The sequence below is a fragment of the Pan paniscus genome, chromosome 4, assembly GCF_029289425.2.
Source record: "Pan paniscus chromosome 4, NHGRI_mPanPan1-v2.0_pri, whole genome shotgun sequence".
NCBI classification, from domain to species: Eukaryota; Metazoa; Chordata; class Mammalia; order Primates; family Hominidae; genus Pan; species Pan paniscus.
Window position 1 is genome coordinate 41,737,376 of NC_073253.2, and position 17,093 is coordinate 41,754,468.

General features: G+C 37.6%; 1 protein-coding gene across 1 annotated transcript; it reads right to left on the reverse strand.

The window, feature by feature from the left end:
* Window positions 1-1,120: 1,120 nt before the first annotated feature.
* Window positions 1,121-17,082, reverse strand: UTP15 (UTP15 small subunit processome component). The gene is made up of 13 exons (XM_003810476.6): window positions 16,910-17,082; window positions 15,392-15,564; window positions 14,499-14,591; window positions 14,222-14,406; window positions 13,150-13,328; window positions 12,114-12,239; window positions 10,199-10,334; window positions 5,790-5,874; window positions 4,823-4,972; window positions 3,975-4,076; window positions 3,676-3,809; window positions 3,451-3,509; window positions 1,121-2,952 (listed from the first exon to the last, which is right to left on the reverse strand). The coding sequence occupies exons 2-13, from the start codon at window positions 15,479-15,481 to the stop codon at window positions 2,735-2,737; spliced, it is 1,557 nt and encodes a 518-aa protein (XP_003810524.2). The 5' UTR covers window positions 15,482-15,564; window positions 16,910-17,082; the 3' UTR covers window positions 1,121-2,734.
* Between the last annotated feature and the right edge of the window lie 11 nt (window positions 17,083-17,093).

Genomic DNA, 17,093 nt, shown 5'->3' on the forward strand with positions numbered 1-17,093 from the left:
AAACTCATAAGTCTAAAAGTCTGTTAAGCATTTTAAATTAGAATCTTAAGGCCAGTGTCACATATTGTAATATGCCAATTATGTTTAAATACTTCAAACAGCAAATACTACAGTTTGTCTCAATGAATATAATAACCATTCCTGCTGGGCGCAGTGGCTCATGCCTTTAATCCCAGTCATTAAGGAGGCTGAGGTGGGAAGATTGCTTGAAACCAGGAGATTGCCTCAGGCCTGGGCAACATGGTGAGACCTCTTATCTCAAAAAATCAAAATAAAAAATTAGCTGGGCATAGTGGCTCATCCCTGTAGCCCCAGCTTCTCAGGAGGCTGAGGTGGGAGGATGGCTTCAGCCTAGGAGACAGAAGCTGCAGTGAGCTATGATCACACCACTACACTCCAGCCTGGACAACAGAAAGAGACCTTGTCTCTAAAAACAAAACAAAACAAACAAAAAAGTACTCCTGAATTTAAGTATTGATGGCTATGGGAATTGCTTCCTAACCTGTTTGAAAAATGAGTTAACTGTTACATATTTTGAGAACTGCAGCACTCAGTGAAGCTTTGTTAAAGGGAATGAGGAGTTTAGGCCCCAGCAGGCAAACCACTTCACAGTGCTAGGATGAAGAGCTCACACTCGGGGACTTCGAGAGTGAATCAACTACTTTCGTTAACTCAATGTTAAATGAGAATAACATCAACCTTGGATGGTTGTGGTGAGAATCAAATGAAATGACATATGGGAAAACCTTTGTCACATGTTACACAATTGACGGCAACTACAGCTTTAGGTAGAATTTCAACTTCTAATTTTTACTACTATGCAAATTATCAGAATATTTATGATGTTAACTTTTTAAAAAGGTTTTTAAATAGAAACTTTATTTAAATAAATGAACTCTTCTCAACCCCAAAACCCAGCTTCCGATCTTGACTAAGTTCATAATTACTCAGGGAAAAACACTGCTGGTTCCTTATAAGCCACTGTGCTGTACGAAATCAATTCATGAAAAGGAAACGCCCTATTTCCAAGCATACCTGTACTAGAATATATTAAGTATATTCACTTAATATATTAATTTAAATGTTAATGTTAGTCTAAATGTTAAATTAACTTAATATGTCAAACTTAATACGTTTATTTAATTTTTACTTAATACCCTTACTGGAACATATTAAGCATTTTTTCTGCTTAAAAAAAACAAAAAAACAAAAAAAAACCCTGAATTTACAGAACTAAAATTATGAGAGGAGATTCGCATTACAAAATCTTCCTCTATGGGTTCTTCTAGCTCAAGACATTTTTCTTACTGATTTTTAACTACTTGAGTTGGCGTAATAAAGAAGAGAAAAGCAGAAGAGGTAGCAACTGTGAAATCAGTGTACTAGGAGTTACTAGCCAATGATTATCTATCAGGAACAGATACATCAAAAAGCCAAGAAAATAAGAATCTCTCTTTATAAAAAAATAATAGTTACAGGCTGGACACAGTGGCTCACACCTATAATCCAAGCACTTTGGGAGGCAGAGGCAGGTAGATCACTTGAGGTCAGGAGTTTTAGACCAGCCCGGTAAGGTGAAACCCCGTCTCTACTAAAACTACAAAAATTAGCCAGGCGTGGTGGTGCACACCTGTAATCCCAGCTACTCAGGAGGCTGAGGCAGGAGAACTGCTTAAACCCAGGAGGGCAGAGGTTGCAGTGGACTGAGATTGCATCACTGTACTACAGCCTGGGCGATAAAGCGAGACCCTGTCTTTAAAAAAAAAAAAAAAAAAACTTCTAAAAAATAATTATTTACATTAAACTTTTAAAAACAACTATTTTTCAAAGCAAACTGCTCTGGATTGGGGTTCCGAAATACAATATGATTGTGAATAATGGGGGGAGGAATCTAAATACAAATCAGAGAAAACAGTTTTCAGAGGATTAGGTAGCTTAGCTACAAGATTAGCTTGAAACATATGAAGAATAGTCTGAAAGGCTGTTGTAAGAAAAATGACAAATTCTATCATTCCTCTGACCTGAAACAAGGTGAAAACTTGGTAGAAAGGCTGCATGAAGAAAAAAAAAAGTAGTCCAATAAGGTCTATCTGTAGAGCTTGCTCTCACACTCTGAATACAAATCTAGCTAGTGTCAGTTCTTCAGAGCCAACCACTTACTTGCCACACTTGGAACCGATGCAGTCCCATTACCAGCTGAAGCAGGGCATGTGATCTAAGACAAGTGTAGATATCAAGGAGACAGGAAGCAAGCTAAGCAAGGGCCTAGAAATCCCAAAGGCACTGATTAAAGTCAAGAAAGAGGCTTTTTGTTGTTGCCAATTGTTTTTGTTGTCTTCCAGAGGTAATACAAGGCTTTGCTCCTTTAGCAGGATTCCCAGTTGGACCCTCTCCAGAGAGGATTCATATTTGAATTCCCATCTGAATACCAACCCAAATGTTGATACAGAACACTCCTGTATTAAAATTAATATCCATCCCAGATAAACCTACTCTGTGACTAAGACAATTGAGATCTTCTAGGTGAAGATGCTATAATTCAAAATATTACATGGAAAACCATGTCTTACTTAAAACAGGTACTTGTTTTCCGGCCATAATTATTCCAGTCTCTTCCATAGAACTGCTTCTGCAAACAGTTTTTTTAATGTATCAAAGAGAGTCTCTCGCCAACATTTAATACAGTCAAATCTATTCCAACTTCAGAGTTCTTATATGTCTTATTTAGCAGACACTATGATTCTATCTTCTTATTCTCTGGAAATCCATCAGATGTGTGTTCCAACACAGAAGTGCCTTCCTTCCTTCTCATAGTGGCAAAAAGCATATCCATCATCCCCAAGGTTTCTAACAATTCTCTTTGGTAATCAATCTCTTTTTCTACAAGTCCTTGAAGTACTAAAAACTTTTTATCAACTACAGGGGACTGACCAATTACAGGCAGATATATATCTAAAAAGAGAGAAAGAAAACACATTAACTAGCAATATCTTTCTATACATTAAGTGAAAAGCAAAAGTTTTTAAAAGTATAAAAATATTAAACATAAGAACACTGAAAAATCTGTACTTATTTTATAATTAATTAATGATTTATAGAAAGTATAACAATCCCTCTGAGTAAATTTATTTCAAAAAATAATAATTACAGAAAGTATAGGGTGGAGTTCCTGACTTATTTTCATTTTCCCATTTGAAAAATTGTCATCGTCATTATAGATGTCTATGAAAAAAATTTTTTATAATAACCCTAGTCCCATCAATTCAAAGTCACACCACTATAAACATTTTACTACTTTTTAAACTGCACTGACTTGTTTTCTCCATGAAAATCCACACTGAGATTTGATAAAAGCAAGATATTTTGATCTACTTGATTTCCAAATTTGATTATTTGACATCTCTACTTTTGCAAGCATGTTAGGATTTTCAAGTTTTAACAATGACTTACCAATAATTATTTCAGCAGCATTGATTAAAACAGGGGCAAATCTTGGCTGAGAAAGATTCCTACAAAGTAAAAATTCAGTTTAGTGAAACTTGTAAACTTAAAAAAAAAATCCTTAAAACAGATTTGTTTCATCAGTTCTCTACAAAGATCAAACTAAATGTCTTTTATTTGGTGATAAAGGATTTCAGATGCAAAATGTAAGTGTTTCACAGACAAAAAACATACCTTATCAAAAAATTAAGAACATGACTGATTTCCTTCTCATCCCGACCTGCAAGCGCATTTGCAAGGACTCCTCTTCGATTTAACTCCTTTATGATGGACACCGTAATCTCGGGTGTCTTTATTGTACAAGAGGGCTAGAAAAATTTTCAAAGTCAACATGAGTAGACAAAACAGCACAAAAAAAAATCACTGTCTTGCACTAAATTATCAAGTTTGAATAATATTTATCTTCACAGTTCCAAGTCATGGTAATATGCAGGGTAAGTAATAACATGATTTTTTAAAAAATGCTCACTCACATCAAGAACTCTATCGAGTGCCTTAGAGATCCGAAAATGTTTCAGATCCCTGTCATACAATTCTAGGTGCTTCTTTGCTGGCCTGTTAATCAAAATGTCATCCTGCAATGAAACGTACATTTATAGAGAAGGAAAATCAGCATCTGTATAAATATACATTTAATATAAACTTTTTCATAATGAAGTGGTATCTCTGAACTATGTCACAAATAATGTTCATATGCCCATAATGTAGATTAAATAAAAATGCATCCTGCTAATCAGAGTCAAAAAAAGAAAAAAAAAAAAGGAGTAACTTGCTACATCAACATGTTCTTACTCTCTTATAATTTTAACTTACAACATGCACCATTGCCTTAATTCTAGGTAAAAATTACTCATTTCAATTCTCTTTATGTGGCAGGCAGTGTGGTACAGTAGAAAGATAAATCAAACAACAATCAGAGATAATGAGATCTAGTCTCAACAACTCTGGATACCAGTAATGAAATCCTGAATCAATCACAAATTATTTGTCGCTCAATCTTCTCAGATGCCAAACAGGGACATGATTGGTTCTACTACTTCTTGGGATTTAGATCAAATCAGGTAGTATGTGAAAGACATTATTTTGAATGCAGTAAAGCATTATAACATTATGTTATGATGCAGAGTATTACATAAAGTAGTCCTTGTTCCCCATTACTCATCAATAATGTCCCCAATCTAGCAATCTAGAAATAATTCTGATGTAGAGAAAAGCAAAATAAAGTGCCATGTGAACTACGCTTTCCAGTAATGTGCAGGGATGAAGCTGGCTACTCTAACAAATTTCACCCTTTAAACAAATATGAGAAATGCACAAATACCCGTTGCTTCATGTAATTTTTTCCTTTAATAAAGGTTCGATATGCAGGCCTTCTTCTTCTGGGAAGTGATTCCTTCTTTGCTTCAGATTTCCGATGTTTAACACTCAGTATTCCATTGGTCATTCCTACAACTATTGTCTCATCTTCATGCTAATAATAATTAGAAAAATAAGTTAGTCTATTCTTAACTCGTAATTTATAGTACTTTTACTTCAAAACACATTTACAATGTGTTTGCTGCTTGTCCATACATTCACCAACAGTTCCATTCAAATACACAGTCTGCCTAACGATGATTGGTGCAAGACGTTAAAGCGAAATCATTTTTTCCTTAGGATACAACTACATCGACAGAACTTATACTTGTAAAATATCACTGGCAAAGTTTGTATAATACATAGTTAACGGCATCAAAGATTACACAGTAGCAAGACTTTTATGATCTTTCCCCCCAAAAATATTTTTAATAAGCTTTTCCTCTCCCAAATCAGATTTCTATATAATATAGTCAAATGCCTTCCTGCCCAAATGTGGCTTCTCATAAAACTTGACAGTATACATTTCAGAAAGAGCAGTAACAAAGAAAAGGAGATATTTCATTTTGTTGTCCCCTTCTCCCCACATCTTTTTTTCTGCTCAGAGAGCTAATCTGCCTTTCTAGTGTACTATAATACTCTTGAGTTAAATGAGTTGAAGAGAGATTTACCAGCTTCCCAGGTCCTGCGTTTAATGTTAACAATGCCTAGAGCACTGTATTTAGTTTGAAGTTCTACAGTGAGTGGGACCTAAATCTGAATTCATGCTGCGTCAATAGGACGAGTTACATATTCCAGCAATTGTCTTAACTCAAATATCTGATGTGGCAAGAAAAGTTACTCAAATCTAAAAATAAAGCCCAAAGTTCCATTTTAGTTTCATTTAACAGGCAGGGTTAGTGACAGACTTAAAAATAGGTAAAGGTACTTACTGCAAGGGCAAGACTCAAAATTGAAGCTGCATAATCAAAACTGTGGACTACTTTGTAGGAAGTTGTGCTGTATACTTTCACCTTCCTAATAAAAAAGAAAAGCTTTGTCAAAAATCACCTTGAAAACGAGTATAAAATGCAAATTTCTATTTTCTGAAAACAAAATACAAACATTAAAATCTGTACAACAGTGAAGAAAAACAAAGATTAGTAATGTTAATTACAAACTAATTCATCACTGAATCCCTTTAAAAATGAGCTGTAGGCTGGACACAGTGGCTCACACCTGTAATTCAAGCACTTTGGGAGGCCAAGGTGGGTGAATCACCTGAGGTCAGGAGTTCGAGACCAGCCTGACCAACATGGTGAAACTCCATCTCTACTAAAAATACAAAATAGCTGGGCGTGGTGGCACATGCCTGTAATCCCAGCTACTTGGGAAGCTGAGGCAGGAGAATTGCTTGAACCTGGGAGGTGGAGGCTGCAGTGAGCCAAGATTGTGCCACTGCACTCCAGCCTGGGCGACAAGAGCAAAGCTCTGTCTAAAAAAAAAAAAGAGCTGTATACCAGCCCTAACTATAAAATCTGTATAAAAACTTTGACTAGCCACTTATAAAAAAAATAGAAGGGCCAGGTGTGGTGGCTCAGGTCTGTAATCCCAGCACTTTGGGAGGCCAAGGTGGGCAGATCACTTGAGGCCAGGAGTTCAAGACCAGCCTGGCCAACACGGCATAACCCGATGTCTACCAAAAATAATAAAAACTAGCCAGGTGTGGTGACACACACCTGTAATCCCAGCTACTCAGGAGGCTGAGGCATGAGAATTGCTTCAACCTGGGAGGCAGAGGTTGCAGTGAGCCGAAATCGTGCCACTGCCGTCCAGCCTGGGCCACAGAGTAAGACTCTGTTTCAAAAATTTAAAAAGAAAAAAAGGAAAAAAAAAAAACAGAAGGACAGACCATGAGCCACTGTCATCTGAAGATCAAACTTGGGAGTAAAGAAAAGGTATTAGCCGGATGCGGTGGCTCACACCTGTAGTAATCCCAGCACTTTTGGAGGCCGAGGTGGGCAGATCACCTGAGGTCGGGAGTTAAAGAGCAGCCTGACCAACATGGAGAAACCCTGCCTCTACTAAAAATACAAAATCAGCCGGGCATGGTGGCACATGCCTGTAATCTCGGCTACTTGGGAGCTGAAGCAGGAGAATCACATGAACCCAGGAGGCAGAAGCTGCGGTGAGCCGAGACCGCGCCATTGCACTCCAGCCTGGGCAACAAGAGTGAAACTCCACCTTAAAAAAAAAAAAAGAAAAAATTATCAATGAAAGCACATCACAAAGCCAACTGTGATGGCTCACACCTGTAATCCCAGCACTCTGGGAGGCCAAGGACAGCAGATTGTTTGAGCCCAGGAGTTCAAGACCAGCCTGGGCAACTTGATGAAACCCTGTCTCTAAAAAAATAAATTAAAAAAAAAAAAAAGAAAGAAAGAAAGTACACATGAAGCCAAAGATCAGGGATTCTCAACCTCAGAATTACTGTCATTTTGGGGCACAGAATTCTTTTTTGTAGGGGTTGTTCTGTGCATTGTAGGATGTTTAGCAGCCTTCCTGGCCTCTATCCCCAATATGGTAAGTACCATGAGTTGTGATAAAAAACAATACTTTCTCAAGATATTGTCAAACGTTCCTTGAGGAACAAAAATCACTCTTGGTTGAAACCACCACAAATAGAGCCAATTTACACTTAGCTTTTACGAACATACCTAAGAATCAAGTCCCAAATTGCCGAGTAACATGATTTCAGTAACATGTGTAAACTTGCCATGTATTTACATAAAAAATTCCTTTGTATTAAAAATATTTTCTAGCTTTTAAAATATGTACAGTCAATCCTTCTTATGGCAGGTTCCACATCTGCAGATTCAACCAACCATGGATTGAAAATATCCATAAATACATAAATAATACAGAATTTTAAAATACAGTGTAACAACCATTTACATAGCATTTGCATTGTATTAGGTATTACAAATAAGCAAGCCATGATTTAAAGTATACAGTGGATGTGTGTAGGTTATATGCAAATATGCCATTTTAAATAAGGGACTTGGGCATCCACAACCAATCCCCCTCAGTTACCAAGAGATGACTGTATACTTTTTAATTAACATGCTGAAAACTAAAGTTTTTCATAACAGCAGAAAAAAATGAAAATATGGAAATAAAATAATCAAAAATAGATCATGTAAGCCGGGCACGGTGGCTCACGCCAGTAATCCAGCACTTTGGGAGGCTGAGGTGGGAGGATCTGTTGAACTCAGGAGTTTGAGACCAGCCTCGGCAACATGGCAAAACCCCATCTCAACAAAAATACAAAAATGAGTCAGGTACAGTGGCGCGTGCCGGTGGTCCAGCTACTGAGGAGGCTGAGGCGAGGGGATCGCTCGAAGCCAGGAGGTGGAGGTTGCAGTCAGCCAAGATCATGCCACTGCCCTCCAGCCTGGGTGACAGAGCAAAACCCTGTCTCAAAAAAAAAAAAAATTAATAATAAATCATGTAAATTCTAGAGCTGTGCCATACTTCTAGCCGCACATGGCTACTGACCACTTGAAATGTGGCTAGTGAAAATGAGAAACTAAATTTTTTATTTTATCTAATTTTAATTTAAAAACTGAGACAGTAATTTTTATAAAATATTATCTTTTTTTTTTTTAGAGACAGGGTATCACTGTAACCCAGGATAGAGTACAGTGGTACTATCACAGCTCACTGCAACCTCAAACTCCGGCTTAAGTACTTCTCCTGCCTCAGCCTCCCTAGTAGCTATGATTAAAGGTGTGTACCACTGTGGCCAGCTAATTTTTTTAATTTTTTGTAGAGATGGGGTCTCACTATATTCCCTAGGCTGGTCTCAAACTCCTGGCCTCAAGTGATCCTCCCACCTCAGCCTCCCAAAGCACTGGGATTACAGGTGTAAGCCACTGTACCAACCTAAAATATGATTATTGTATCATAGTGCACATGTTTAGATGCTTAATTTATTTCTAGTATCTTAATAATTTTGACATAGATTACATACTGAAATTATATTTTATATGTAATATATATTTTATTTTTACATTAGATATTAGGCTAAATAAAATGTGCTATCTAACTTTTAGGCCAGGCGCGGTGGCTCATGCCTGTAATCCCAGCACTTTGGGAGGCCAAGGTGGGTAGATCACCTGAGGTCAGAAGTTCCAGACCAGCCTGGCCATCACGGCGAAACTCTGTCTCTACTAAAAATACAAAAATTAGCCGGGCAAGGTGGCAAGCGCCTATAATCCCAGCCACTCAGGAAGCTGAGGCAGAATTGCTTGAACCCGGGAAGCAGAGGTTGCAGTGAGCTGAGATCACACCACTGCACTCCAGCCTGGGCAACAGAGCGAGATGTCATCTCAAAAAAAAAAAAAAATTAATTTATCTAATTTTTAAAAAACTTTTCAGGCCAGGCACAGTGGCTCACACCTGTAATCCCAGCACTTTGGGAGGGCGTGGTGGGCAGATCACACGAGGCCAGAAGTTCGAGACCAGTCTGGGCAATATGGCGAAACCCCGTCTCTACAAAAAATACAAAAATTAGCCAGGCATGGTGCTGCACACCTGTAATCCCAGCTACTTGGGAGGCTGGGTCACGAGAATCGCTTGAACCTGGGAGACAGAGGTTGCAGTAAGCCCAGATTGTGCCACTGCACACCAGCCTGGGCAACAGAACAAGACTCTGTCTCAAAAAAAAAAAAGAAAACTTCAAAATATATGAATGTACAATAATGGTTTTAAAAGATGGTTTATAGAATAACATTATTTGAAAGATTATCATTCAAATGGTTCAATAATGTTGTTTAAGTATACAAGTTAAAACAAATTGTGTCAAAGGAGAAAATAAGTAGCTATGGGTGGCCGGGTGTGGTGGCTCACACCTGTAATCCCAGCACTTTGGGAGGCTGAGGTGGGCAGATCACGAGGTCAGGAGTTCAAGACCTGCCTGACCAACATGGTGAAACTCCGTCTCTACTAAAAATAAAAAACTTAGCCGGGCATTGTGGCGCGTGCCTGTTATCCCAGCTACTCAGGAGGCTGAGGCAGGAGAACCACTTGAACCTGGGAGGCGGAGGTTGCAGCGAGCCGAGATTGCACCACTGCACTCCAGCCTAGGTGACAGAGTGAGACTCTGTCTCAAAAAAAAAGAAAAGAAAATAAGTAGCTATATGTAAACAAAAGGTCAAAACTATTTTCAACTCAACAGGTTTTTTTCTCCTGGAAATCATTATCCGTATACTTATCACAAATATTGCTGAAGTAACTCATTTCCTCAAGCAGTAAACAGGTGTACACTAATAATAATATACAAAAAAATTAAAATGCCAACCTATCCAGTGAGCCAGAGAGTAACCTCTGTCCAGAGCTGCTTAGACATAAACATGTCACGGTTTTGTGATGATTTTTCAAAGATACTAGCAATTGTCCTCCTTTTAACATGTCCCAGACTTTAACATAACGACCTCCTATAAAAAGAAATCATCATTAGTTGGATATTCTGCCCACAGATTCAACATATTAAAGATCTGAAAAGCATTCTTCTCTGGACACTCCACAAAGCATGGAGGCTGAGTGAGGGAGTCCAGGCCAGGCTGCCTGGTAAAATCCTGGATGCACCACTTCCTGGGTCATTGGTAATAACAGTTCCTACCTCACAGAACTGTTATGACCATTAAATAATATTTGTGAAGCGTACAGAAATTCCAGCAAAATAAATGTATAACTGAAAGAGTCCATTTTAAGAAAATTATAATAAAATCATTTTTTAAAAGAAATTCTATATAGCAGTGGAAGTGAATAATGTAGATCTGCAGCAAAATATCAAGCAAAAAAGTCTAATATGGAAAGACAGAAAAAGGGATGGAAGAGGAGACTGAAATCTTGACTGGGGAACAGGAGTTGGAACCCAACTCACAGTTCCCACCTCTCCACTCCTATGTGGCACCTCACAAGAGGGATCACAGTTGAAATCACTGATCTAGTCCAACCCTCTCATTTTCAAGGTCTAGAGACCTTAAGGGATTGCCCGAGGTCACAATTAGCTAGTGACACACAGTGGAGATCAGCACACAGCTTTCTATTCTCCCTGTTCAACATGATATTTTTTCCATTTGTCAGAATAACAGCAAGAAAAGTAGACACATCTGACATTATCAACTTTTTTCTTTTTTTAATTAAAGATGGAGTCTTAGAGTCTTGCTATGTTGCCCAGGCTGGTCTCAAACTCCTGGACTCAAGCTATCCGCCTGCCTCAGCCTCCCAAAGTGCTAGGATTACAGGCGTGAGCAACCACATCCCGCCTCAACTTATTTTTAAATCAAATAGGTACTGGGGAAAAGAATATAAAACAGAGTAATTTCTAGCCAGATTTTAGAATTAAGAAAAAAAAAAAAAAGGAGGTACACACAGCAATATATATGTTGTCAAGTATACATACTACCTATACATTCTTCTAATACGAACACATTTTTACTTTATTTACAAATGAAAAAAGCCAATTTACTTCTTCCACTGTAATTATGAAAATGCAATATGTGCAAAATGAGAAAAACATCTCAGTCCCAACTTGTTGAAAAATGTACCAAGGCCCCTTTTGAGGCCACATTATCTCCTTTCTCTAGTACTAGCAGCTATTTGCTGGGTAGTGGCATTTCAATCAAGAGAGTCACAGAAAAAGAGACAAGCCTACTAGATCTCAAATAACTGATTTTCAAAAGCTGCTGCAGATCTCTTAGGTAGGAGTAAAAGGAGTATGAGCTAAATTTCTGGGGTTAAATAAGATGACACAGGGCTAAATACGTAAGAGCTAAATTTCTGGGGTTAAATAAGATGGCACAGGGCTAAATTTCTGGGGTTAAATAAGATGGCACAGGGCTAAATAAATAAGATGGCACAGGGCTAAATACACAGAGCTCTCGAGTTCTGTGATTTCAGATCTGCCACTTACCACTTTGCCTTGAAAAATAAGTTAAAACTTTTATTTCATTAGCTGTAAAGTAGGGAAAAAGCTAACTACCTTGTAGCATCATCTAGGGCATTAGAGTTCATATGTAACAGCACAGTGCCTGGCTCACATTAGGTACACAATAAATGATAACTGCTTGCCAGTCCTACCTATCAACTGTTTGAACAAAAACTTAGATATGCAATTCAAATGCACACTGATAAATTACAAAGAGCAACTGATTTTAAACAAATGTGATTCAAAACCAACAATATTGGTGAAAGCTATTTTTAAGAAGTACCTGCTGACACCAGAAGACCTCCAGAGGGGAAAAGTAGGACACTCTCCACTGGCTGCCCATGCTCAACACAGAGAACACTCTCACTCGTTCGTGCATCAAACATCTTCACAGTATGATCATATGATCCTAAAATGTCAATTTTTGAATTTTTAGTTTGACTGTTTAAAACAACAAAAACTGTATGTATCCAGATATAAATTTTAAAAGGAAAAAAAGCTTAGATGGAGTTTTAAAAAGACGTATATGTATATTCATGAAGACACAGAACCTCCAAACCGTCTACTACTGATCGTGTCTGAAGAAGCACTACATAATACTATACAGAATCTAACTTGCTCTGATCTTAAAATATTTCTTTCTTTGGACTACTGTCACTACTGAATCATCTGGAAATCTTTGTAAAGGCACCCACAAAGGCTAAACTGCACTCTTTGTTTCTTGGCTGCTTGAGGCAGGGTACTATACATTACAGTTCTGAGAGTCTATTATGTTTTCAAGACAGCCTGATTTTTCCAAACACATTTGGAAGGCATGAACAATCAACAAAAGAAGAATAAGAAAATAAAAAACAATTGGAAGCCAGGCATGGTGGCTCACACTTGTAATCCCAGCCCTCCGGGAGGAAATTGAGGTAGGTGGATCACTTGAGCCCAGGAGTTCGAGACCAGCCTGGGCAACATGGCGAAACCGTCTCTACAAAAAAATACACAAAGTAGCTGGATGTGGTGGTGGGCACCTGTAGTCCCAGCTACTTGGGAGGCTTATGTGGGAGGATCACTTGAGCCCAGGAGGTAGCAGATGCAGTGAGCTGTGGTCACATCACTGCACTCCAGCCTGGGCAACAGAGTGAGACCCTGTCTGAAAATAAATACAAACATACATACATAAAAATTAATTTAAAAACTGAAGAATTAATCAGAAACATATTCCTTTATAAAAAAAATTTAAATCCCTCCATCCCAAAAGAGTCCCATAGCAACATTAAAGTACATCCACGTGAGATTATTTGCTTCAGGAGGGAATAGAGTTCACCAACCTGTTATAAAGAGATCCGGATTAAGTTTGCTAGCACATCCACACCTCACATAATCAGAGTGTTCTTTAAATGTCAAAATTTCTTTGGAGTTTGGAATATCCCATAATTTAACTGTATAATCATCAGCCCCAGAGACCACGTGATATTTGTCAGCTGTAAAATCTACTGTATGAACTGCTCTGAAAGATTGAAGATCAGTATATTAAAAAGCAAGAAAATTATTTTTCTGGTACCTTCTAACATAAAATGCTCCTTTTTCTCAGATTAAAAAAAAAAGCAGCTGAGTTTCAGGGAGTCTTCATAGGGGGAAATCATGAAAGAAAGAGAAAACTTACAAGTGTTTGCCCCGAAACCAATTAAGAAGTGTAAATACTCCTATATTGTAAAGTTAAAAAAAATTAAAGGATAGCCTTAAAATTATATTTTCTAGTATGTAAACAATTCCACTTAGCTGCTGAATATGGAAGCAAAGGCACTTTAATTTTCAAAATTTCAAAAAGTTCTTTAAAAAACTCTAAAAAGATTTACCACTAAATAGAATCATGTTACATAAATTTCTGTTAAATTTTAACAAATTTCAGCACAGACATTGGCAATCCTGAAAACAAAGTTATAATATAAAATTGTGATGGCCACTTAATTTATTAAGGGGCAAAACACTATAAATTCAAGAAGAAAATCCACCTTCCAACTTGACTTCAACATAAGAGCCTCTAAGACAGTACAGGCCTATAGAGCTGTCATTACCACCTGTAAGGTTGTCTTTAGGTCAGTAATTCATAATCTCAGCTGGGCCACAGACCCCACTAAAGTTAACCAAAAGCTACAGAGTAGCTCCCTAGATAAACGTGTATTTCCTAAAATATCACATACAATTCTAGGGAATTCATAAGCCCCATGAAACTGGACCATGGAACCCAAGTTAAGCACTCTTAGAACAATCAGGAAATATAGTACCTATAGGCAAATAATCTCCATAAAACTGATCTCTATCTTTTTAATCAAAGTCCAGAGGAAAAAAGAGCTTACAACAAAATAAAACCAGAACACACAGAAACCAACTGTCTCTTACTTTGTATGGCCTTCAAACTGCCTGAGGGGAGCCCTCCCACTTATATCAAAAAGTTGAACTCCACCATCTTCGCTGCCAGCCACAAGCAATCTACCATCTTGTCGAAAAGTAGCACAGTATGCTGTGTCTTTAAATCGAGAAAAGGTTTTTATAGGTTCTTGGGAGTATCGGCCATAAATGTGAATCTACAAGATGAAAAACAGTATTTCACCAGATGGCTCAAGATCAGTAGTAAACTATACAAAAGAAAAATAAAGAAATTTAATATTATACTTACTCTTGAGGAAGCTGTGACAGCATAATTATATGGAGGCTGAGGAGAAAAGTCTACTTTTGAAACTGCACCAAATTCCTTAATCTGAACAGGGGTCTTAATAAAAAATAATAGTGTGTTAACAGAGTTACCACTGGTAAGACCTATTTATGCATTACATAATTTCTTACAGACCATTTCTCTTTGTTCTTAGTAACATTTCTTAAGTTGTATTTAACATAAAATTACAAAGAAAGCAAAAAAGGTACATATCTCATCACCCAGACTATTCTTGTTGCCACTGAAATAAACATATGGTTAGAAAGCCACACCCCACTCTGTCTCTTCAGCTATTGAGTTTACTGTGATTTCTACCAGAAAAAAAAAAAGTTATCATGTCTACACCAGCATACAATAACCACGTACTTGTACTTTTAAAATAACAAAAAGATAATCATACCATGTAGGCTGTTCCACATCTTGCTTCTTTTCACTTAGTAACACATATTAGTTTTCATAGGAGCAATAGACTTACCATCCATTATAAGGGCACACTGTAATTTACTATACCAGTCCACTACTAATAGACATGGGTTTTTCAAGATTTCTACTATTACAAGCAATACTTCAATAAACAACTTTACACATATGAGATTCAAATTTTAAAATTTAATTCATTTGGCATTGATTGATCATCTGTTCTGTGCTAGGCATTTGTATGGTTAATCTGATTAAGCAGTATGGACTTTTACATAAAATTCCAAGAAAAAATAGATATCAAATTATCTGCCCAAACTATAAGCTGCTGATAGATGGTTTTTAGTTAATAATTCTGTTAGAGCATCCAGAGTATAACATATGCTAGAGAAATTGGCATAAACACAAATCCATTCTCCCTCATTACGTCCCACACTCACCTTATAGTTGTTCCAGTACAGTGTATCTTGGGTGATTTTTTCACCAAGTATAGGATATGTCTGAATAGCTACAGGCTTATAACCAGCCATAATTCCATATAATTGCACTATTGTCCAAGAGTCACTATTTTGGAATTGGTGTTAGAAATAATTACAGTGACTTTGCCTTAATTCTGAAAAATAAAATATTTTATATACATATTATAAGCTTGTACATATAGTTGATTTTCACTCTGCTTTCTTTAAAAAGTCTGTGTGGAAGTATATAGATTAGAGACCAATAAGCTATTTAATTCTAACCCAGAAAAGGCAATCTATAGGAAGCAGGAATAATTAAAGTGAAGGCTATCATATCGCACCATCTATTCAGCTGTACACAAAGGTTCTCACACCTAGCCAACCATTTTACAACACTTAGGAATAAATCTAGCACAGCCTTACAGTAGCCAAACCAAAAAGGATCATGCTGGCTTTGAGTGTCCATTTTTTGGCAACAGGAAATATTAAGGTGAAACTGCAAATACAAGTTTCCTGAAACCAAGTTTAAGATGACATTTAATCTATAACAATTATAGTTACGGACTTGATTTCCTGAAAGCCTAAATGCCAAGAAGTAAGAAACACAAAGCTAATATTCTAATGAAGAAGCTTAAAATTAAATTTACTTTAAAAGGTTTAAACAGTAGGAAAGAAAACTGTAATAAAGCAATCCTGAAATTAAATTCAACACTAAAGTGGCAGAATAGGATAAAACTTTTAAATAACATGCAATCAAGCCAAAACATTTTTCCAGAACGACTCAATTGCAAAAGAGATTCAATGTTATCAGGTAAATGATTCCAGAGGTGCTGCTCATCATCTATTCCAAAAAGCCTGAAAACTTTACATTAGTAACACCACGATAAATAGGTGTAACATATATTTAAAAGGTGCTTTAATGAAATACAATGACCAATGATTGTATTTCATTGGTCTTTGGGAACACTCTTCTGTTCATTAAAGTACCTACCAATGTGCAGGACACTGCTCTAGGCACTGGGGCTATAATGGTGAATGAAATAAAGACATGGTCTGTGCCTTTGCTTACTCCAATATACTCCATTTTGGCTGGTGACTGGCACCAGATATTAACCTAGACTCAGCCTTGACGTGTCCTTTTCTTCCTCACTCCTAACATCCAAATAGTTAACAAGATCTGCTGATTTTATCTCCCAAATATTTTAAAACTCCATTAGGTTCACTTCACCTGAGGGAGCCTCGTAAGCAAAGGCAAAGATGGAAATGTGTCCATTGCCTTGGAGAGTTGCTGATTACTCCGGGAACTAACAACGTGGACAGGAAAGGGTGTAATCGCAGAGAAGAATCTAGGTCGAAGCTTAATTGAGGGGAACTTGAACCGGTTAAAGAATTTGGCCACTCTCCTATATAGCCTGGGAAGCCCCAGAAGAGCATGCCAGATAACACAGGAAGGCCGGGTGTGAGTGTGGGCTTCCCTCAATGGGAGCCGCCTTCACCTACCTCCACTGAGCCCCAAAGGGTCCGACGAGACACCTCGACCCAAGGACAATTAATCGGACTGTGCCAGCTCCCTAGCCTGCACAGTTCAGCAGCACTGGCGTAAAACTCACATGGACCCTCAAGGAGCCGGCGACACACACAGCGAACCGAACGTCGCGCGAAGATGACGTACCAGCGCACGCTC

What these genes read in the sequence shown, in the direction of transcription:
- UTP15 (XM_003810476.6), bottom strand. Translation starts at nt 15,481, where the DNA reads ATGGCTGGTTATAAGCCTGTAGCTATTCAGACATATCCTATACTTGGT. An exon ending in TTTTGAGTCTTGCCCTTGCA is followed by an intron (nt 4,973 to 5,789) that starts GTAAGTACCTTT and finishes AATTATTATTAG; the next exon opens with CATGAAGATGAGACAATAGT. An exon ending in GTTCTTAATTTTTTGATAAG is followed by an intron (nt 3,510 to 3,675) that starts GTATGTTTTTTG and finishes TTTACTTTGTAG; the next exon opens with GAATCTTTCTCAGCCAAGAT.